General features: G+C 34.9%; 1 protein-coding gene across 1 annotated transcript; it reads right to left on the bottom strand.

Annotated features, from left to right (window-relative positions):
* Positions 1-4,425: 4,425 nt before the first annotated feature.
* Positions 4,426-8,009, bottom strand: LOC131037028 (putative leucine-rich repeat receptor-like serine/threonine-protein kinase At2g24130). The gene is made up of 2 exons (XM_057969064.2): positions 5,004-8,009; positions 4,426-4,917 (listed from the first exon to the last, which is right to left on the bottom strand). Exons 1-2 carry the CDS (start codon positions 6,922-6,924, stop codon positions 4,490-4,492), a joined length of 2,349 nt encoding a protein of 782 aa, XP_057825047.1. The 5' UTR covers positions 6,925-8,009; the 3' UTR covers positions 4,426-4,489.
* Between the last annotated feature and the right edge of the window lie 17,623 nt (positions 8,010-25,632).

Here is a 25,632-nt window from a genome sequence, read left to right as displayed (position 1 = left end):
TATACATGTGTATATGTACATACATGTACATATGTATATATATACATATACATATATATGTATGTGTGTAAATGTATGTATGTGTATACATATATATGGACAATAACCATATAGGCAGAGAACTTGAAACTGTATATAACAAGGAAACAAACTAAAAACATGAGATGCAAGAGTAAAATATGTAACTGTGATGTGATTGAAAACTGGATATTGCTAATATTCTATTAGATAGCGAACAATTCCATCATTGAACATCTTTCAACAAAAAAAAAAATGGTATCGTATAAATATATATAAAGAGACAGATCATTGAAATAAAACCCTCAATGCCATTGAGAGAAATGATGAAAACAAATATATTTCTGTAACTCATCATTGAACATCTTTCAACAAAATAAAATGGTATTGTGTCTCTATTTTTATATGCATGATAATATAGACAATAACCATATAGCCAGAGAACTCAAAAAAGCCATGCAAGAGTTGTAAGTATGTAACTGTGATGTGTGTGTGTGTGTGTGTGTGTGTATACACACACACAGACATAGGTACAAAACTTGAAACATTATATAACAATAACCATATAGCTAGAGAACTCAAAAAAGCCATGCATGAGTTATAAGTATGTAACTGTGATGTGTGTGTGTGTGTGTGTGTGTAGACATAGGTACAAAACTTGAAACATTATATAACAAGGAGAGAAACTAGAAGCACGAGATAGTGAACTGTGATGTGATTGAAAATTGGATATTGTTGATATTCTACTAGATAGTGAACAATTACGTCATTGAACATCTTTCAACAAAAAAAATGGTGCCGTGTGTATATATATATATATATACACACACACATAGGTAGAGAACTTGAAACATTATATAACAAGGTGAGAAACTCGAAGCACGAGATGCATCAGTGGAAGATGTAACTGTGATGTGATTAAAAAGTGGATATTGTTGATATAGTATTAATATGAGGATTCATTTCTCAAATGAGTAAATGGCTGAATGATATAGGCAGAGAACTTGAAACTGTATATAACAAGGAGACAAACTAAAAAGCATGATATGCAGAAGTAAAATTTGCAACTATGATGTGATTGAAAACTGGATATTGTTGATATTCTATTAGATAGTGAACAATTCCATCATTGAACATATTTCAACAACAACAAAAAATGCTACTATATAAATATATATATATATATACAGAGACAGATAATTGAAATGAAACCCTCAATGCCATTGAGATAAATGATGAAAAACAAATCTATTTATGTAACTCATCATTGAACATCTTTGAATAAAATAAAATGGTACTGTGTCTCTATTTCTGTATGCATGATAATATAGACAATAACCATATAGCTGAAAATAAAATGAGTAAATGGCTAAATGATGTTGTTGTATTTCTCATATGAAATTTATTGGAAGTAATGTATGGTATGCCTGATAATATTATTTACAGTGAGTATATTAACAAATTGAAGGCAGAGCAAACAATGAAAATGCCACAAAAAATCTTCATTTCTCTAAGTTTTTAGGGCCAAAAGGATAGCGGGAGTTCGTGCCACATGTACACACCCACACACACATGCACACACATGTGTATATATGTATATATGTAATGGTTAATAATGAAGGGGTTTCGAATAATTATGAACAATAATCAATATTTTTTGCATTCTCTGTAATGATTTTGGCATTATAAACAGAGAGACACCATTTAACAGTGCACCCATAAAATGAAATGATAAATAATGAAGGGGTTTCGAATAATTATGAACAATAATCATTTTTTTTTGCATTCACTGTAATGATTTCGGCATTATAAATATAGAGACACCATTTAGCAGCACACCCATTAACCATTTAACACACACACACACACACACACACGTGTGTGTGTGTGTGTGTGTGTGTGTGTGTGTGTAATGCTAAATAATAAAGGGGTTTTGAACAATTATGAACAATAGTCCATTTTTTTCGCATTCACTATAATGATTTCGACAGTATAAACAGAGAGACAACATTTAACAACACAACCATAAAAGAAAATGATAAATAATGAAGGGGTTTCGAACAATTATGAACAATAATCAATTATTTTTGCATTCACTGTAATGATTTCGGCATTATAAATAGAGAGACATCATTTAACAATGCAGCCATAAAAGGAAATAATAAATAATGAAGGGGTTTCAAACAATTATGAACAATAGTCAATTATTTTCGCATTCACTGTAATGAATTCGGCATTATAAACATAGACACACCATTTAACATCGCACCCATAAAAAGAAATGATAAATAAGGAAGGGGTTTCAAACAATTATGAACAATAATCAATTATTTTTGCATGTACTGTAATGATTTCAGCATTATAAACAGAGAGACACCATTTAACAACACACCCATACAAGGAAATGATAAATAATGAAGGGGTTTCGAACAATTTTGAACAACAATCAATTATTTTCACATTCACTGTACTGAATTTTGCATTATAAACAAAGACACACCATTAAACAATGCACCCATAAAAATAAATGATAAATAACGAAATGGTTTCGAACAATTATAAACAATAATTAATTATTTTCTCAGTCACTATAATGATTTTGGCATTATAAATAGAGAGACACCATTTAACAGTACACCCATAAAAGGAAACGATAAATAATGAAGGGGTTTTGAACTATTATGAACAATAATCAATTTTTTTCGCATTCACTGTAATGATTTCGGCATCATAAACAGAGAGACACCATTTAACAACGCACCCATAAAAGGAAATGATAAATAATGAAAGGGTTTCGAACAATTATAAACAAAAATCAATTTTTTTTGCATTCACTGTAATGATTTCGGCATTATAAACAGAGAAACACCATTTAACAACGCACCCATAAAAGGAAATGATAAATAATGAAGGGGTTTCGAACTATTATGAACAATAATCATTTTTTTCACATTCACTGTAATGATTTCATCATTATAAACAGAGAGACACCATTTAACAGCGCACCCATAAAAAGAAATGATAAATAATGAAGGGGTCTCGAACAATTATGAACAATAATCAATTGTTTTTCCATTCTCTGTGAGGATTTCGGCATTATAAATAGAGAAACACCATTTAACAGCGCAACCAAAAAATGAAATGAAAAATAATGAAGGGGTTTCGAAGTAAACGAAGAGATATTCAATTGTTTTGCCATTTTGTGTCAGGATTTCAGCATTAACAGAGCATTGAAACGAAACCCTAAACCGCATACGAAAAAATCATCAATAGACAAAGCATAATGCAGCTGTGAAGGGGCAAAACTGTCATTGGACATCCAATATGCAAGGAGGACGAGTTATCGTTACCTGAGAGCAAGCCGTCGATGAGGTTGCAGAGGAGGTCGAGGTTGCGGAGGAGGCCTCCGACAGAGGCTTGTGAAGTTGTGAGTGCAAATGCGAGGAAAAATATTTATTTCCCTAAGTTTTTAGGGCAAAAAAGATAGCGGGAGTTTGTGCCACGTGGGGCCACCATACCTACGCGGGAAGGGGGTTATGGGTGGTCAACATGTTTTTTGACCACCCATTTTAAACATTTTTACATTCATCATTTTTTTTAATTATATGCATGTGATAAATTTTTTAGGTTAATTATTTTTTATAAAAAGGTGAAAAACATATTACTTTTTAGGTATTTTATAAATGGATATTGGTGTTTTGGTGTGCGGGTATTGGCGCAAAAGAGGTCAAGTATAGGTCGACACTTTGAAATGACCACTTTTTGACCTTTCGACGCATAACGACCCATAGAGATCGGATCGTTACTACCCAGAAGCCAGATCAATAGATTTAAGAAGTTAAGTCGCATACGAAGACAACCAAAAAAAAAAATCAAAATTCGATATATCGTTTAGGATCTGTGGGTGCGCGAAGTTAACTATGACGACTAGTGGTGCTCTTCCCCTAGCCTAATTAGCTAATTTCTTCTATTGAAATTGGATGCAATTCATTAGAACTACTTATCTACCTTTAGAAACGTGGAACCTTTGTCTCAAAGCCACAGTGTTACTTGATAGAGAATGTCCGCCACTAAGTGACTATAAGAAAACTGAATTCTCTTTTGTACTTTAGGAAATCTTCATATTCGGCTTACCTTAAACCAAGTTATCCTCTTTATCAAATGGATCAAACAGTGACTTATCCTCTTTATCAAATGGATCAAAGAGTGACATGCAGATTTCTATGAGATGGGCAATCAAGACAAAAATCTTGGAAAAGTTTGCAAGATTCTAGTAAATACAGTTTATATATACAATTAATTAATAAATCTCAACTAGTGGAATCCATGCATATGATTTTGAACGCATTACAAGTTCAAAGAAATTCGGCTTAATCTAAGGATTTTCCATGAACGTAGAAAAGCCTGTGAGAAAAGATAAACTTGAAATAGCCAACATGAAGCACTCAAAGTACTTATGGAACTCAAACATTTAAAATGAAGAACTTTGACTATCGGGTACCGATAAATTGGTATTCCGTAGGAGGTCTGATATGGTAGATGTTAAATTGGAAGCAACTGCATTCCCTGTGAAAGATGCCTTGAGGCTCTCCATGGCTTTGGTTACATCTCTCATGGAGGGTCGTTCTCTTGGTGATTCATTGGTGCAAAGCAAACCAAGATGAATGAAAGAAGGAAGAATTCTATTCTCTTCCATGTTTGCATTCACATCCCTCAACAACCTACTATCAACAATATCTGCTAGTCTGTTTGGGAAAGCTGAGCTCACCCACTTTGTTAAGTTAATGTCTCCCACAAACATGTCATCACTTGGTCTCTTCCTTGTAATCATCTCCAATATCAGGATTCCATAACTATAAACATCTCCCTTTGTAGAAACACAACCGCCCAATCCATACTCTGCAATTAACTTTGTTGATGAAATTCTTGAAAAGCTATTGAAGGAAAGGATAATGCAAAATATAAAGAAAACTGAAAAAACATACCTGGGGCAATATAGCCAATAGATCCTCTGAGTGCAAATGTTGTTGTAGTAAGTGAATCCGTGGAATTTTGAATAGCTAATCGGGATATACCAAAATCAGTCACAAGGGCAGTCATGTTGGCATCCAGGAGCACATTGCTAGGTTTTAAATCACAGTGTACAAGTTGCAAAGGACAATCATGGTGTAAATATTCCATGCCATGGGCCACATCTATAGCAATACTCAAACACTCACTCAATCCCAATTCACAAAATTCTGGATCATCTCTATCACGGTGCAAATACTTTTCCAAGCTCCCCTTGGATGCAAATTGAAGAACCAAACCTTTCAAGGCAGGGTAGAAAAAAGCACTTATGACTCTGATGAGGTTACGGTGCCGAATCCTCCCTAACACTTTGCATTCTGTGTTAAAACTCTTATGAGCTTCTTCATTATGCAAATTAAGAATCTTGATGGCAACTATCTTACCATCCCTCAAAATGCCTTTGTAGACAGATCCAAAGTTACCCACTCCAAGCAAGTTTGCTTCATCAAATCCAGATGTTGCAATGACAAGATCTTGATAGGAAAATTTTGGATAACTGAGCCTTTGAAAAATGAAGTTCGAGGGAGGAAATAGTTGTCTTGAATTTTTTTGCCTCCATAGCATTCCTATAATGAAAGAGCATAATATAAATGCAATGGTTCCAACAACAGATAAGACTATTTTTTTCAGCACTGATTGTTTTTCCTGGGTTTGATTTGGGCATGGAGGCAATGAATAATTTTTGGGGCCACATAGGCCAAGGTTACCCATAAACAATATTATAAAAGTTCTATTTGGAAATAACCCTCCTTTTGGAATTTGACCTGACAAATTATTGAAAGAAAGATCCATTTCTTGCAGATTTTTTAATTTGGAAAGTGAATCTGGTATTGGACCTTCAAAGGCGTTGTGAGACAGATTTAGTTGCTCTAATGCTGTGCAGCTTCCTAGAGCATTTGGAATCACCCCAGTCAATCGATTTCCAGATATATCTATGGCTTGAGCCATTACAATTTGACTCATCTCCTGTGGCAGGGACCCATGCAGAGAATTCCATGAAAGATTAAGATACAATTGCAGGTTTTTAAGGCTGGCAGTGACTTCCCGAGGTATCCTTCCCTCTAGTTTGTTATAAGAGAAATCAAGGAGCTCCAACTTTTGACACCCCTCTAAACTAACAGGGATTTCCCCTGATAAGTTGTTGTGCTGAAGATAAAGATATCTTAGCTGCCCGGAGCTACAAAGAGAATCTGGTATTTTCCCAGATAGGTGGTTGTGACTAAGAGATAAGAGTCCCAAACTTTGCATTCGACCTATCTCATTTGGAATGCTTCCTTCTAATTTGTTCCCATCCATATATAATCTTTCCAACTTATGGAATGCTTTAATTCCAGATGGAATATTACCACTGAAAATGTTCCTGGATAAATTTAACAAGGCCAAATTTGTCAAATTGGCAATCTGTTGAGGTATTCTTCCGCTTATCATGTTGTCTGATAAACGCAACAAAGAGAGATTGGAAGACAGTTGGTCTATGGACAAAGGCAAAACACCTGTAAGATTATTAAATGACACATCAAGTTCTTCCAAGTGGGAGCAATTTGTGAGAGCAGTGAGAAAAGCCAATGTGCTACTAGTGGTACTTACAAGTTGATTGTGGCTTAGGTAAAGCCAGGTAATTAGGTTCAACTTACCCAGCTCCACTGGCACCATTCCACTTAACTGGTTGTGATCTAAATAAAGTATTGTAAGATTGGAACAATTTCCAATGGAATTTGGTATGTTTCCCTTAAGCTGATTTCCCCATGCACCGAAGAATTGCAAATTGGCGAGCTTGGTACCGATCTCCCATGGAATATGTCCACTAAGCCGGTTTTGAGATAGATCTAATTCCATCAAACTGGAGAGATTTCCTAGAGAGGGGGGAATGGGGCCTGATAAGTTATTTTCAACAAGGTCAAGATTTTGAAGGTGAGCGAGAAAACCCAATTCAGGACAAATGGGACCTTGGAGGGGGTTCTCCCCCAGTTCTAAATCAATCAAGCAGACAGATTTCCTAGAGAGCTGGGAATGGTTCCTGATAACTTATTTTGATGAAGGTGAAGGACTTGCAGGTGACTAATCATGCCCAATTCAAGAGGAATGGTACCTGCGATGTCATTGGCTTCCAAAGACAATTCAACTAAGGCCGACAAATTTCCTAGAGAAGGAGGAAGGCTGCTGGTGAGATTATTTATTCCCAGGTAAAGATTCTTCAAACTTTTGAGGAGACCAAATTCAGGCGGAATGCTTCCATGCAGTCCATTATAGGGGAGTGCCAGGTAATACAAATCGCGGCAAGCCGAAATAGCAGGTGGAATAGTTCCTTGTAATTGATTGTGGCTTAGCCTGAGCAATTGCAGATGGAGAAGTTGGCCGAGTTGAGGTGGAATGGTACCAGTGAGAGCATTGTGCGAGAGATCGAGAGATTTAAGAGAGGACAGATTCCCGAGCAGAGGAGAAATGGTACCGACTAAATTCATTTGAGATAAGTTAAGTGCGATGAGAGAGTGGGAAGATGGGTCGCAGGTAATGGCAGACCAATTGCAGAGGGGCGAAGGGGAGTCCAGTCCGGCAATAGCACTGAACTGTGGTTGTTGATGGAAATGGAAGCTTTGATTCGCAAGAGCAACTGTTGTTGTTCTTGTTCATTATGAGAAAGATTACTGAGAGAGTGAGGAAGGGCAGAGATTGAAAAGATGGCAAGTATCAAAGGGAAGAAAAAAAAAGGAGCCATGGTAGAGCAAACTAGAACAGATTTGGACAGAGCGGCAGGAAACACAGAGCTAGAATAGAATAGAGAAGGGATGGAGGAATAAGTAATGGTTTATTATACCGAAAGCGTTCACATTAGTGAGAAGGACCGAGCTATGTTTGAGGATCCATGGCTGAGGAGTGGTCAGACGAGCAAATCGATCTGGTCATGTTGCTTGTAAGGTCAGTCAATGAGAAATAGTATAAAAGCTTTCACGCCAGATTCCGTCTCTACACAAGGGCCCAGCGAAAGCCACCACCGCCACTCTGAGATTATGATTTTTTACTATTTCTCATTGACGGACTTTACAAGCAACATGATCACCTCCTTCACAACAGTCCAATTTGAAAATGCCAAGAACAGAAAGGAAGGCAACAAAGAAATGATAGTTTAGAAATTTGGAATGGAACAAATAGGATGTGAAAGCATGAATATAATTGAAGTAAATTACATTTCGAAAAACTTTTAAATTGTCAAATATGTAGATCTTCTTCACTTAGTTCAATTTGAAAATGCTAATAAAAAAAAGGAAGGCAAAAAGAAATTATAGTTTAGAAATTTTGAATGGAACACATAAGATGTGAAAGCATGAACATAATTGAAGTAAATTACACTTCAAAAAACTTTTGGGTTGTCAAACATGTACACCTCCTTCACATTGTCCAATTTGAAAATGTCAAGAAAAAAAGGAAGAAAATAAGAAATGATAAGAAATTTGGAATGGAATAAAAGGATGTGAAAGCATGAACATAATTGAAGTATATTACACTCCAAAAAACTTTTGGATTGTCAAACATGTAGACCTCCTTCACATAGTCCAATTTGAAAATGCGAAGAAAAAAAGGAAGACAACAAGAAATGATAGTTTAGAAATTTGGAATGAAACAAATAGGATGTGAAAGCATGAACATAATTGAAGTAAATTACACTCCGAAAAACTTTTGGACTGTCAAACATGTAGACCTCCTTCACATAGTCTAATTTAAAAATGACAAGAAAAAAATGGAAGACAATAAGAAATGACAAGAAATTTGGAATGGAACAAATAGGACATGAAAGAATGAACATAATTGAAGTAAATTACACACCCAAAAACTTTTTGATTGTCAAACATGTACACCTCCTTCACATGGTGCAATTTGAAAATGGCAAGAAAAAAAGGAAGGCAACAAGAAATGATAGTTTAAAAATTTGGAATGGATCAAATAAGATGTGAAAGCATGAACATAATTGAAGTAAATTACACTCCGGAAAACTTTTGGATTGTCAAACATGTACACCTCCTTCACACAGTCCAATTTGAAAATGCCAAGAAAAAAAAGGAAGGCAACAAGAAATGATAGTTTAGACATTTGGAAAGGAATAAGTAGGACATGTGAAAGCATGAACACAATCAAAGTAAATTACACTCCGAAAAACTTTTGAGTTGTCAAGCATGTACACCTCCTTCACATGGTCCAATTTGAAAATGCCAAGAAAAAAAAGGAAGACAATAAGAAATGATAAGAAATTTGGAATAGAATAAATAGGATGTGAACGCATGCACATAATTGAAGTAAATTACACTACAAAAAACTTTTGGATTGTCAAACACGTAGACCTCCTTCACATAGTCCAATTTAAAAATGCGAAGAAAAAACGAAGGCAAGAAGAAATGAGAGTTTAGAAATTTGGAATAGAATAAACAGGATGTGAAAGCATGAACATAATTGAAGTAGATTACACTTCGAGAAACTTTTGGATTGTCAAACATGTAGACCTCTTTCACATAGTCCAATTAGAAAATGTGAAGAAAAAAAGGAAAGCAACAAGAAATGATAGTTTAGAAATTTGGAATAGAATAAATAGGATATGAAAGCATGAACGCAACTAAAGTAAATTACACTCTAAAAAACTTTAGGATTGTCAAACATATACACCTCCTTCACACAGTCCAATTTGAAAATGCCAAGTAAAAAATGAAGGCAACACGAAATGACAGTTTAGAAATTTGGAATGGAACGATTGTCAAACATGAACACCTCATTCACACAATCTAATTTGAAAATGCCAACAAAAAATAGGAAGGCAATAAGAAATGATAATTTAGAAATTTGGAATGGAATACATTAGATGTGAAATATATGTAATAGAATGGACATTGAAAATGGTTGAATTTTACTATACAGATTATCAAACACACACACCTCCTTCATACAATTTAATTTGAGAATGTCGAGAAAACTAAGAAAGCAATAATAAATGATGGTTTATAAATTTGGAATAAAGTAAATTAGATGTGAAAGACATGCAATATAGTACACACTAAAAATGATTAGATTTCAATGAATATAATTGTTAAGAATGAACATATTTGATGTAAATTTTTTTTAAAAAAATGGATTGTTAAACATGCATACCTTCTTCATATGGTTTGATTTGAAATACCAAGGAAAATAGGAAGGTGTTAGGAATTGCATGCGAAAAATATCAATTATAAGCAAATAAAGATTAAATAGAGGAATGAAAAACACAAAAATAATAACAATGAGGAGACAATTTTTAACGTGGTTCATCCAAACTCGGGCTACATCCACCAAACAAAGAATCCAATATAATTATCCAACAAATTGAACTGATCACAACCAGCAATCCCTTGCAACTCAATACTGCTACACAAATGCTACAAAATTTTCTACTGAAAAAACTCCAACTCTTATCCTTTTATCAAGACTTATGTCAGTTACAAAATTAGCATTACAACATGTCAGCCAATAGAAAAATAACACCCAACGTCTTTATAAAATAATATGTCTTTTGGGGCCAGCTTTCCCTCGACCCCACCTTGTGGATGCTGCCCCCAAACCCCCGTTAAATAACTTGGGGGGAAACTGCACTGATAGAAGCGGGGAAATTTAACCTCTAAGTCTGATTAGGTTCCATATAAGTACAGAAGGCAACAAGAAACAATAGTATATAAATTTGAAATTAAAATTATATGTGAAAGTTATGTAATGAGTAGACAATGAAAATGATTGAATTATGAATGGGCCCTTGGTCTACTGGTCAAGTTGATTGGTTCTTAATGAGCCCACTAGGAATCAAGTCTTGTTGAGTGCAAGTCCCTAACATCATAAGGGATGAGGTTGGGATTGGTCCTTGACAACTTTGGTAGAATAGAGACCCTTAGAATTTGTCTCTTAGTCAAAGAGGTTCAACTTATGGCATGTGCACCCATATTAGGTTGCAAAATGAATCAGGGTTTGATTTAAAACACTCAACAACAAAAATGACTTAATTTTACTATCTTTAGATTGTCAAACACACACAACTACTTCACACGATTTAATTTGTGAATGTCAAAAAAATAAGAAATGATGGTTTATAAATTTGAAATGTAGTAAATTAGATGTCAAATCCATTGCTATATAATGGACAATAAAAATGAATAGATCTCAATACCTTTATATTGTTAAGCATGAACATAGTTGAAGTAAATTACACTCCAAAAAACTTTTGGATTATCAAGCATGAACACCTACTTCACAAATTGTAATTTGAAAATGCTAAGAAAAATAAGAAGACAATAAGAAATTATAGTTTAGAAATTTAGAATGGAATAAATTAGACGTAAAAATTATAAAATAGAGTGGACATTGAAAATGACTAAATTTTACTATATTTAGATTGTCAAACATGCACGCCTCCTTCGCACATTTAATTTGAGAATGTCAAGAAAAATAAGATGGCAATAAGAAATGATGGTTCAAAAATTTAGAATGAAGTAAATTAGATGTGAAAGTCATGCAATATAGTGGACAGTTAGATCTCAATACCTTTAGATTGTTAAGCTTGAACATAATGAAAATAAATTTCACTCTAAAAAACTTTTAGAATGTCAAACATGCATGCCTCCTTTACACTATATAGTTTGAAAATGAAAACAAAAATAGGAAGGCGATGAGAAATGATGATTTAAAATTTGGAATGAAGTAAATCAAATGTGAAACCGTGCAATAGAGTAGAAATTGAAAATGACTAAATTTTACTATCCTTCTAGATTGTCAAACATGCACACTTCCTTTAGACAATTTAATATGAGAATATCAAGAAAAATAAGAAGGCAATAATAAATTATGGTAACTTAAACATTTGGAATGAAGTAAATTAGGTTTAGAAGATGTGATATAGTGGACAACGAAAGTGATTAAATATATATAATGGATGGAAATTTAGGGTTCACTAGCTTATACATGCAAACTAGGAACAATAACTATTTCACAATGATTACATTCAAGGGAGATGAAATCAATAGATTCAACCTCAATTATATTAAGAAGAGGGTTGAATGCAAATTGGATTCCACTCCCTTTAATGATTGAGTTGAAAATGAACAAGGGAAGAGATGTGAATTGAATGCAAGATCTAGGGTTAATGATGTGAAATTAACAAGAATAAGCATGTGCGAGCAACTTTAGATCAAATATGTAGACATAAAGTATAGATCTAGAAAGGGGATGCAAAGAGGAATCTATGTCTGACGCCTAAACATTGGCACTCAAGAGGATGGTGCTCTGGGTGACCTTGTCCTCACGGTGTCAAATGTAGACAACATAGGTGTTTTTAGGATCATAATGTTGCCCAAAATTTATGCTATATGTTAGGAAACTAGCACTTAGGGTATAGGTATGTGGGGTGACCTTGTCCTCCACTTTTTGCTCCTTCAAAAGCAAGATCAAATCATCTTTGTCTACTATGCCTAATGCATAGCTTTTGAACCTACCACCTACCCACATAAGAAGATAAATACTGTTGTTGATAGGGGATTTCCTATGTCAAACCTCGAGTTTGGAATTAATCCTATAATTGAATTGAAATTGAGATGTACATAGAAGTTTCAATTGAAATAATTAATTGAATTGATTATACCTACAATTGATGATGAAATGCTCTTAGGATAAGTCCTCCATGTGTTGATGCAATAACATGATAAATCATCATAAAACCCATCATAAAATTATAATTGAATATATATATGAAGATGTCTTGATGTAGCTTGTTGTTCCTTAGATCTACTCTTGAATTGGAATGATAGCTCTTGAAGTGCAAGGATGATGTGATAATAGAAGATGAAATGAATTGGGGGAGATTTCTTATATAGGGATCCCAAAGTAAAATCACCTTTTGACTGACTTAGAATTGTCATATTTTTGCATTAGGGATAGTTTCAGAAATGTAAGACTAACATAATATCCTCCCAAAATTCTAGCCAAAAAGCATTAGACAATGTTAACCTAAGCATCTATGTCCAAGACAATGCTATCCTGAGAATCTATGCCCTAACAAAATAGGTCTGAATTTTTAGGGTCGTGAGATAATAGGACCTTAATACTAGAAATGTGATTTATACGAAAATATGTAATATTTAGATGTGGGAAAAAGTGCATTGAACTTTGAAATGACATAGGACCCATATAAACATGAAATGAAATAAGATAAAGGGTGCACTTAAAATAAGGTCCAAATAATAAAGTGTTGATGTATTAAATTCAGAATGGACTCATAATATTAAATTAAACATTAATTCAAGGTCCTATAACACATAGAGAAATAGGAAATACTAAAATGAGTGCTAGGAGAGTGTGAAATTGGGCACCCTAATTAAAGTACAATTTATGATGCTACATTTACCCCCCACTTTAACAAAGTATGATCTTACGATCATTACTCATGGTAAAGTAGAAATGAAGAGATAGATAATTTCAGAGCAAGACAAGATAGGGATAGGAGAACCGCAAGTTTGAGGGTTGTGAAAGCCCCTAAGCATAGGATAATATCAATACATGCAAGTAACCTTCAAATACACACAAACAAAACAATATTAGTACTAAACCAAAAAGGTTCCAAGTCAACTAGTTGAAGATACCTTGACATCAAAAATTTCTCAACTGCTAATATCATTCTCGACATCTTATTGTAATAGCATAAGTGGACATACAGAAATAACCAGAATGTACACTAATTTAGGGTACAAGAAACCATGATCCAAAAATACTAGCACAATGTGTTATGTTATGGCTTCATGGGGAAGAGAGAAAGGAAACAACAATCTTATAGGCTAGCAAGTTGTGTTATCCTAGGTGATCCATAGAAGCATAAATTCTATGAGACAACAAGTCGTGTTATGTTATGTGATCCATGTAAAAAAACAAAGGAAGAATCAAAATAGTCTAGAAATTTGTGCTATGATAGTTTCACTCATCTTGTAAAAGTGATTCCAAACAAAGTTTTCTTACTACAAGGTGATTGATTAGTGAAAATTGAAAGAAAACATTTTTCCAAGAGAAGCTTTCTTATCACAAGGACAAAAAATGCAAAGAAGGTGTTACTGTGACACCACAACAAGGATAATCAAACAAAGTATGGTATGTATGGAAATCCTGCAAAATTGAATAAGGATAATCAAACAAGGCATATTATGTAAGTAAATCCTATGAAAAATTAATAAGGATAACCACACAAAGCATAATATGTAAGGAAATCTACAAAATTGATTTGAACATAAGCAAAAAGGAGGCTACATATATGCCACCCTTAAGATGTCAAAATAGCCTTATGTTGATGTCTTAAGGTAGATTTAAAGGACAAAGATAAACACCTTAATCACCAAGGAGATATCCTTTAAGCTAAAATGTACATCACTCCCAACTAAAGAGGCATAACTCTTTTGAAGTAAGGAAGAGATAGTTGTAAGAGAAATATCTTGCAACAAGTGTAAAAGGATCCTTTTGAGCAATGCATAGTGAAAGGAGGGAGAGATATTTTCCGAAAGATTTAAAACTCTAAAATTAGAGGAGATATTTAATAAAGATGACATCTTTGAAAGGGGAAGGAGGTCCTAAGAATACACACCTTCTCCATTGCTAGGGAAAAGTGGATTCTAAGTGAAGGATTGAACACTATCAAGTTAAAGATTGATAATTTATGAAAGGCATACCATTTAAAGGAACAATAGGTCCTAACCAATGAACATACATATCCTCACATGAAGGATAATTCTATGCCAAAAAGACAATCAAGTTATAAAAATATGCAACTCAAACAAAGGAAAAGTAAATCCTTAGAACAAAGGAATGGTTGAAAATTTATTCTTGCTCCCCAAGCATAGGGATAAGAATGAATATCCTATTATATTGGTCATTAAATATAATTTTACCTGAAATTGTACCACCATGAATGGCAAAGAGCCTCTAATAGGTAAGCTAGAAATGTCACATAGTGAGCAACAACATAATAGATCATAAATGTTATTTATAATGCTAATGAAAAAGATGCCTCTCATTGTCACTTGTCACTTGAATGATACAAAAATCAATAAGTTGTTGAATTTTAGTATTGAAAGCTTGAAATTCATTAGTAGAATGTCCTTGCAATAGCTTATATATACATAACGAAGAGTTCTCAAGATCTTGTCTGCGTTTTCTCTTTTGTTTGGGTCAAAGAAGGGTAATCAAATTGGCTTGAAGAACATCAGACAAAATAATATCTTGTTGTAATGAAAAATTGAAAAAATTGAAAGAAGAAGAAATGGATACACTAGACAATGGGGGAGGGTATATCAATAAAGGAGGAGGTTGGAAACCTAAACCTTCCTATAAAGAGGGAAAATGGAATAGAGTTACACAAGCTTAGAGATGTAAACTAGGAAAATATCTATTTCACATACCATTACAGTCAAAAGGGAAGTAAATCCAATAGACCCAACCTCAATCCATTAGACAAGAGGGTTATATGCATATTAGATTTGGTTTTCCCTTTTAAGAGTTGAGTTGAAATTGTATGTGAATTAGAATCAAATTCCAATGCTAGATCTAGGACAAACAATGAGAAATTGACCTAAAATAACAGTAATAGAATCTTCCAGATATCATGTAGAGCTATAAACTTAGAGCCAAGAATGGAAAATAGATTAGAAACTATGATAGAAGTTTAGGAAAAATTGTTGAGACTAGGGGGTGGACCGTCCTAGTCCTCCGAATATCTGGGGTAGACAAACTTGATATTTTCTGGATCAAGATGACACACAAAATCAACTATCAGAAGATCGACATAAATTCCTAGGACCAATGGGGTTGACCATTCTAGTACTCTACTTTTCATCCCTTCAAAAGATGAGTATGATTGTCATCATCTATACTATTGGATTCCTCGTTCAGAGCTCCTAATAAAATTTATTACATATAGAATGATGAAAATAGTTTTGTTGATTGGGGTTTGCCTACGTCAAACCCTAGTTCAGGAATTAACCTTGAAATTAAAATGATAATTGAAATGGAATTGAAGTCTAAAAATATTTCCTTATGAGGGAAAGACAAGATTTGATCTAAAAATATTTTAAATTGAACTTGATACTTTGATGAATCTTACTTGAATCCTCACACAAGGTTTTAAGATGTCGTGTAGAATATCTTCATAAAATGTTGATAGGAGGTTTATATTATGTCATGATACACTCTTGATTGCATGCTTAGATTTTTTGCATGATATGAGTATTTGATATATTCATATGGATCATATTAACTCCTTGGAGGGGATGGTTAGACCATGGTGTCATGTTTATGTTCCCGATTTTATGGTTGGAGCTTTGAGACTAATCTTGGTAGTTCTCTCTGTATTAAGTACATGAAATCATTTGTTTTATTACTTCAATGGTGATACGTTGCATTTGGAGTTTGGTATGGATTGATTGGTTACAGGTACTCATGAATACACGAAGACATAGGTGATGCTAGTATTCTCTTGTGATTGGAGACATGTGTTGAGACGATTGATGGTTTCAGCAAGAAGACCGAGGAGAATTCACTTCATATATACTTGAGAGGAGATTGTTCTTAGTCTGAGTCATGGTGACTTGGATAGCTTGATGAGTATTCTCATTGCCCACTCTTGGTCTACTTGGTGGTTTACAACTTGAGAGGTATTGCCCATTGTTCCTTTTAGGTGCATTATGCATATGCTTATCTTTCATAGATATGGATCTTGAGCATAGATGGTTAGTTCTAGATGATTCAATTCGAGAGATGTTTAGCGTTGGTTATCTCCTTGTGCATTTGAGTTTTTATTATGATGACATTCATTGATCATTGAGTTTAGGTGATAGTTTATTGGGCTTATTACCTAGGATTTGGAATGGATATGGAGGACATCATATTTGACATGGTTGGCATTTAGAGGTGTATGTAGAAGGACATACTACAAGTTTTTATTTGCAGTGTTTCTCTTTTTGCTCTTGGTTATCTTCCTATATTTTCAATTTCACATTACACTGGATTTGAGGTTGTTTGGAACTATGTGTTCACTACTTTGTGTTCATGTGTTCTCATGTGGGAGATGGAATGGGGGTTCCTTTATCTCTTTCTATTGTTGGCTGTGGAGAACATGGGAGAGCATTGGAGACTTGTGGTGAGAGTTGTACTTACATGTTATTGGTTTACTTGTTATAAATATTATTGTGGATGTTCCTTGATACTACATGGTTATGGTTAAAGTTTCTATGATATGTTGTTAGTGGGTTCATTGTAAGGAAGTTAAGTAGCGAAACAACTTCCTACACTAATCTTGAGAGGAGGGTAATGCAAAAATGTTTACAGATCTTTACAATAGTTATAGAAACCAAAGATAGATATAATAACATTCAAACCATAACATAGTGATTTACGTGGGGAAAACCCTTTCTGGAGAAAAACCCCACACTCCAAAAGCCGCCCAATATATTATTCAATAATCAAAGAAGATTACAATATACTTACAAAGAAAGCTCTTTGGAGGAGTACAACTAATCATAGATTTAGAGGTAACTCAATAGCCATAAGAATCTCAAACAAAACCTCTACCTCATGCACCTCATATATAGGAGATACAATACAAGAAACCATCAAACGATATTACAAAACCACAGGCTAAAACTACCCAATAAGGTGTAGCTGACCTTATCTCCCTTCTAGATGCCCTATGACGTGTTACAACACACATCAACACCTATCCCTCCCTTTTACAACTCATTTATGTGTCTGCTACAAATTATATTTCATATTTCAAGAGTTCAAACTTCTGGAGGCCATAACTTGTGAATCGTGTGTCTGATTGATGAACCGTTTGAAGCGTCGAAAAGCTTGTGAAGTTCTTTATAGCCTCGTAAGATGCTACGCCTCTTATACCCACTTTTCAGGATGTTTTGGGGTCTCTAAACTTCTCAAAATCAAATTTAAACCTTTCATTGGACCCTTCCAAAATGAAAAATTTAATATCTTCAAAACCAGTTGTGATCTTGTGATGTAACTTCACTGAAATGCTTATCTAACCAACCAGAAGCCTCAGGGAGAATTTTGTACCCTTTTTTGCCCAAATGAAAACTTACTATAAATAGTAACCTTATGTAAATGCAAGGTTGAGACACCATTTTCCCAACATTCATTTCACATTTCACATTACCTTTGCAGTGGGAGTTTCTAGGTGTGTATGTGACAAGTATTGCACTTGGAGCTTATGATCGCATGTTACAGGTTGTATATGTTGATGATATGAGATTCAATGGATATGTTTTGTATGCCTTGGAGGTATGAATAGTTGGATGTGTTAGCTGCTATTTCAGCTACGGTTATTGGTTCTTGACAGCTTCCTTTGGATTAAGTGTTTGTGTTTGGGATATCAGTTGAGGCGGGACTTATCATTTGTTGTGACATATTGTGTGGCTTTTTCTTTGGATGGCCTTTTCTATATCTAGTGGCAATGGCATGGTGGAGGGTGGAACATTCATGTATGAGATGGTGGTCACCTTGTTTCTTATTGTAGGTATCTTGATAGAGCACATGGAACACTTGGATTTCATGATAGTATATATGGCTAGAGTAATTGTTTCTTTATTCATCTTGTAGTTACTTATTGCCCCTTGTGCAATGTATACAACAAGTGGAAGAATGTTGGGAAAATAGGTGTTGTACACCTTGCATAATAATTTTATAATTTATTTTTATTATGTGAGTTACATATGGATATGTGAAGTGTAGATATTCCCTTGGAATATTCTCGAGGCCACTTGATGAGTTGTATTATAACATTGGGATGTATTATAATATAATTATTTAATATTAAGGAAAGTAAATTTAAAAAGTATCCAATATTAGATGTGGGGTCAATGGGTTAATTATCCCATGGTATTAGCATATGGTTTTGTAGCATATGATTTTGATGTAATACAACTTGGTGGTTTTATGGTATCTTATGTCTATAAAAGAAAACATAAGTGTAGTTGTTTGAATTAGTTAGGTTCAAAATTTGTGGAGGTTGGAAGTGTAGCACGGGATATGTAGTTACATGCTTTTTCACATGGATTTCTTGTTGATGGTCGGGGTTTCTAAAGCTTTCATGACTGTATTTATAATGGTGAATTATTGATAATACATGGATAATAGATGCTTGTGGAGGTTGTGTTTTTTCCTCGAAAGGGTTTTCCCAAGGTATATCTTGTGTCAATTTTGATGGCTATGTTTTCTATTCTTTGCATATGGATTATAAGTGATCATTTTATTGATTTCTCAATTGGGTTATGTGGAAATTTTCATTTTTATCGTTGCAAGTTTCCTTTCAAACATGAAATTCAGAACCCTTTAAAACGACATTGAAATCCCTTTTATAAAACAAGGGAACTGTTGGCTTCATGATAATGATATAGTAGTAATAGGATGTTTGATGAATTTATTTGTGTTGTTATTGATGGAAACCATGTTTGTTTAGTCATCTAAGTCATTTAGACCAACATGTAAAGCCTAACTGGTAGTGGAATCAGTTAGATAACAAAACTGTTAAGTTGTTGTCAACTGGTAAACATGAATAGAGCGATGATCAAGCGACTGATACGAACAATTGGAGAAGAGTTAGATGTTGTGGTTTTAAAGGAGTGTTGGAGACAAGAACATGCACCTATGTGTCAAACCACATCAAAAAATTCAGTGTATTGAGCGAGTTATGATAGATTTTCCAGTCACGGTTAGGAAGAACAAAGAACCGGTATATCAGAGTTACTTTGATCAGTAACTGGTAGAATTATTGTCATGTTTTTAAGTTATGGATTATTTTGCTGACAAGAGAAAAGTGTAATAAGAGGGAAAATATAAAAGGTGACTAGATTCAATGAACCTAGGGAATTGTTCCAATGTTCTTAACCGACTTAAAAGAGTTCTTTATAAGGAGATGTTAGTTGTATGATTTCATGTATCAAGAGCGATAATTTGATTGTGCGGTTGAAAGAGAAGTTAGATATTGATGTTTAGTCGATGATAGAAGCTGAGAAAAACTGGATCTAATCAGGCACAAAGGTGCTAACTTTAGATCAGTTGAACTTGTTGTCTTCCTAACAATTACATCAAGAAAATCCTCTGACAAGGTCACTCTTGATAAGGTGTGATAGGATCCTAGCAAGTTCGAAGGTGAAATCCTCTAACAAGGTGACACATTAGCTGGTTTTTTTAAATCCCAATAACGTGGGTACCTCCTAACAAGACTGGGTCCTAACATGCCTTATTTTATAGCTCTTAATAAAGCTAGAACACTCTTAACCGGGTGTGCCCCTAATAGGTTGGTTGTATGACCTTAACAGGTCATATCTCTATACTGCAGTTAGAATATCCTTGCGGGTAGTAATTCCCATCATGGTTTTTCCTAGTTGGGTTTCCACATGAAAAATCATTACATTATGGTTTGCATGCTTTGTTAGATGTTTGCTTATGTGGTTATATTTCTTGCATGCTTATTGATTTTCAAGTTGATGAAAGTAGTTATCAGATTTATTAAGTTTTTGCTTGCCCTGATTCACCCCCCTCCCCCCTCTCAGTGCCTTATAGGTTTATCAATTGGTATCAGAGCCTAATTCCCTTAAGGCTTAACCGCTTGGGAAGGATCTCTAAGGCTAACATGGGGGAAGGTTCAATTAGTTACAGAGAGATTTCAAAAATGCTTGTTGAATATGAAGAAGCCCTTAATGAACTAAAGGTCAAGTACAAAGCTTCATTGGCTAAGAGAAGAGAGTTGGTTGAGTAGTTGATGGAACTCAGTGAAAATATTTCATCTGAGGAAGCAACCATTGATTCCTCATCTAATGAGGTGGAAAAGGTGAATGATGAAAAGTCAAATCTGAGGAGAGAGTGGAAGCCCTTACCATCAAGATGAACCAATTGTTGGAAGCCAGAAAGACAACTGAGGACAAAATAAGAGATAAAGAGCATGAGATCTTAAAGTTGAACCAGGAGATTGGTACCCTGCATGCACATCTTCGTGAGGAAAAAGAGGAAAAAGAGGAAAGACAAGATGATCTAGACATGGCTATGTCTCTTAGAGAAATTCTCACCAAGAAGAATGAGGAGCTTACCAAGGAGTTCGCTGATGCAAATGAGTTACTAGCTAAATTCAACAAGAGTACTACTATTCTTGATGAGCAGATTCAGACACAAAGGCGCAAAGGAGATACACATAGATTGGGATACACAACCTTTGAACAAGGAGAGCCATCTGGTACCAAGGACACCATACATGAAGCCAAATCTGCACCAAATACCAAGAAGAACACCAGTAAGAGAACCTACAAACCAGTATATTTCAATTCTCATAAGGTAGGTCATACTACACATGTTTGTAGAAGTAGATCTAGTACTTTTGATGGACATAGACCTAATGCATACGAAGGATATAATCCTAGTACTTTTGATGGATATTGCTTCAATTGTAACAAGTATGGGCATAGAGATGTTGAGTGTAGGTCAAGAGAGAACAATTAGAGATCTTACATGGATCAGAGGTCTAATGGTGAATGGCAAAGATCTTACAATGACCAGAGGAACCATACATGGCGGAGACCTTATCTGAATAGGTCTAGTCCATATGAAATGGAGAATAGATGGAATGTGACATGTTCAATCTATCACAACTATGGTCATGTGGCTATGAATTATCGAAGAAGAACAAATAGAAGCAATGCTAGACCCTGGAGAGCATCTGGAATGGCATGTTTCCACTATCACAAACTGGGACACATTGCAAGCTTTTGCAGAGCTAGAATGAACCAACCAATTAATCAATCTGTTGACCGAAAAGGGAAGAAGAAGGTAGATGTGGAAAAAACCAGAAGTGAGATGAATAAGATCTAGAGGAAGAAAACTGAGGAGAAACCATCGGAGGACTCCAATTCTTCACTCGGTGTGGGTAATCTCTCACCGGAAAACTAAGCTATGTATGAAGCTTAGGGGCAGCATATTGTGATAGATATACATTTTCAGACCCCTTAAATTGTGTGTGGTAAGTCAAATCTATACTTTTTGATGCAATATGATGTTATGAAGTGATTTTGATAAGTAACTGGTAAGTTGGATGTGATATGTGAACCAATAGCAAGTTCTAGGGTTGAACGGTGATCAGGGTATGTTCAATCGGTTTAGCATTAAATGTAGTTGGTAAAAGGCAAATAAAAAGGTGTTTTATAGTCTCATTTTTCACTTAGAATTTTCGAGAGAACATTTGGAGAGCGACATAAACATAGAAGAGCATTTGATTGGTACTTTGGTGAAGTTGATAGCGGATTGTGAGGATTTGTAAAAATTGAATCGGTGGAAGATCATTAAGCCGGAAACCCTAGTTGTGAAGAAGTCTAAAGGTATTTTTTTGTGAATCTAAATCTGTGTTTGAAGTTTCACAATGTATACACCACATATTCTTCATATTAATGAAAGACCTCAACCAAACTTTAAGAGACATCCTCATAAGTCCACGGAGATAGATCCAACTGGTGCCCTATCCAGCATGCCCTACGAAGTTTTGCATGTTGAGGACATTCGATCATACATCCATTTTAGACTAGAGGATTTGGGCACATTTGCCATCTTTAATCAATACTTAACACTATGTGATGAACAAGGATTGATAAAGGATGAATTCAGAAGGGTATCCGATAAGGGTTTTCACCATGTTGTAAACTTTCTAGATGATTTTGAAGAAGAGCACGTGAGATATGTTCTGAGAAGGATCCACGATCAGTTTATGTGGTTGGATAGATCGTACAAGATCACAAAAGAAACCATTCAAGTTGTTACCAGATTATGGGTCACCAGTGAAGTCCTTGTTTTGAGAGCAATCCAGAAGGATGAGGTTATCCGGCTGACAAAGTGGAAGTGTGATGGTCATGTCATGATGGTGAATGATATAGAAGATCCAAAAGTGATGTTTGCATGCATGGTCATTGGCTACAAAGTATACCATTCGAGTCGGATGAATAGAATTCTCGGAGATGTTATCCACACAACATACCAGATGTTAAAAGATAATGTTGATTATAACCTAACAGGGGCCTTGAGAGACCAACTAGTATTGAATCTTAAATCAATCAAGAAGGACAAGCGACAAAAGTTCAACTTTGGTCAGTTGATTATTGGATTATTTTTCTATTTCCAAAAATACTTTCCCAGTATAGGTGATATCCAATGGTCTGTGGATACACCAACATCCTTGCAAATCAAGAACACCATTAAGATGCTTGGCAATGAGTTCACTAAGACTATCTGGGGATACTTCAAGGAATTCCAGAAGATAATGCATGATAGAGAGAGGATGTCGGAGCATGTGGTGAAAAGGTATGAAGACTCCATTTGTTTTATGGTTGATACCGATACTTGTCAGATGGAGGTTGCAGATCCGAGGACTTCATGGTTCATGCCTATGGGGTATGAGGTAGAAGAAGATATCTTGATTATTTATGCTGACCACCTCCTATCTAAACCAGTAGATCCAAATGTACCTATCTTTGGCACATTTAAAGAGAAATCACTAAAGGTACATGCTAAATTGGCCAAACCGGTAGTGGCCAAAAATATTGGGAAAGAGGTTGATGAATTTGTTGTTGCACAAGGCTTCACAAAGGAGATGATTGATGAAGCAAGAACTAGATTTGAAGCAAGGAAGACAGGAACCTCTAATGTCTCCACCGGTAGACAAACTAGGAGTGCAAATGTCAAGAAGGAGAAGCCCCCTCCTCCTCCAAAGATACAAATCGGGAGAGAAGCAAAGGAAGATAACCCTCAAGCACCTACAGTCACAAAAGCTATAGGAAAAAGAAAGAAAGAACAAGAACAAAGAGTTTTTAAGGCTGTAGCAGAGGAAGAGGCAGAGGAAATCAAATCAAAAGGTGGTAAGAAAGAATTGAGGTCAAGTGGAAAGAAGTCTAAAGTTGTTGGTTCACCCACTGTAAAATAAGTTAAGCCCCAAGTAACTAAACTTACTTCTCTTTAGAAATTGTTCAAGAATATAAGGAAGTATGGTATATTGATTGGTGTACATAAGCACTATAACAATTTTGGTGAGGAAGAACGGAACCAAATTGAGGATTCAATTGTTTGGTTTATGAATCATTATACCAAAACATTGATTGAACTACAAGGACATATACCTGATTCTTTGTATAGCAAATTGGAAGCTAGATAGCAAGCTGAAATTAAGCGGGACAAAGAAATAATAGAGTATGTATTTATGCATTTACAACCAAAGACCCCCAAGGAGGACATACAAGAAATTATTACAAATTCAAAACCATTATTTTGTACCGAAAAGAAGTTAACAAGATTTCTTGTTGGTGAGTCCCGACCTGTTCAAGTTGAGATTGGGGAAATTTTGAAAAAAACATTAGGACTTGAAAATGAGGAGCCATAGAAGATAGATTATTTTGAGGAAGAAGATTTCTCTGAAGAACCGGTAATTGAAGGTGAACTAATGGATGTGATTGAAATTGATCAAATACCGGATGTTACTCAAATGGAGAAAGAACCAGCAGGTGATGCCACATCAGTTCCTACTATGATAGAAGAACAACCAGTGATAGCGAAAGTTATTCCAACTGGTAAAGATGAAGAGGAGACAGAGATAGAAGAAAATGCACAAATAGATGATGTGCAAACCACAGAGCCAATGGAGAAGATAGAAGAGATGTAGAAATATACACAAGAGAGTGTACAAATAAATGTTGTGCAAACTATAGAGCCACTGGTGAAGGCAAAAGAGAAGCATAAAGAAGAAGCACAAGAGCAGAAAGTGACCTACTAGTCACTTACTTCAAAGAATATCGTTGATGATGATGAGGTTGATGATATAATGGCCATCCAAGGGCCAATAAATATGGATATATTGATTCCAACAGAAGTGATGGAGATTGCATCTACAATGCAATCCAAGGCCAAGAAGAAGATGATGAGAACTCATTGGAGAGAAGCTCAAACTATAAAGATGGCATTTGAAATATTTTCCAGTTTGTTACTGGAGACTGATACTGATAGTCTCACAACTCCTATTGAAAAACTGGACCACTTGGTCACAACAACATGGGAGCAAATCAAAAGTCTTGGAGAGGCTACTCTGCATAATGTAAAGAAATAATATGAAAAGAAAAGAATTGAGATATTGATCAAAGAAATTGTTTAAGACAAAGAAGGTCTTGCTGTGAATATGGACCAAATCAAAGAAGCCTTGAATAATGGAGGTAAAATTGTTTCTATAATCTGCAACTTTTCATTTTTATTTGATGATCTTGATAAGAAGAGAAAGGAAGCCCAGCAGGAGCTAAAGAGTTTGAGTGAATCATTAGATCCATTAAATGATTCAGCGATAATTTTTGGTAGATTTGTCATAATGATACCACATAATCTTAAAGCATATGAGGCAGAATAGATCAAGAGGAATACATCATTGCAGGAGTTACAGACTCATCTAGTCCCCAAATTATAAAATTTTCAAAGAGTATA

This window comes from Cryptomeria japonica, chromosome 8 (genome assembly GCF_030272615.1).
Source record: "Cryptomeria japonica chromosome 8, Sugi_1.0, whole genome shotgun sequence".
Classification (NCBI taxonomy): Eukaryota; Viridiplantae; Streptophyta; class Pinopsida; order Cupressales; family Cupressaceae; genus Cryptomeria; species Cryptomeria japonica.
The sequence above is the reverse complement of the archived record's forward strand: the minus strand, read 5'-3'. Positions and strand labels throughout refer to the sequence as shown.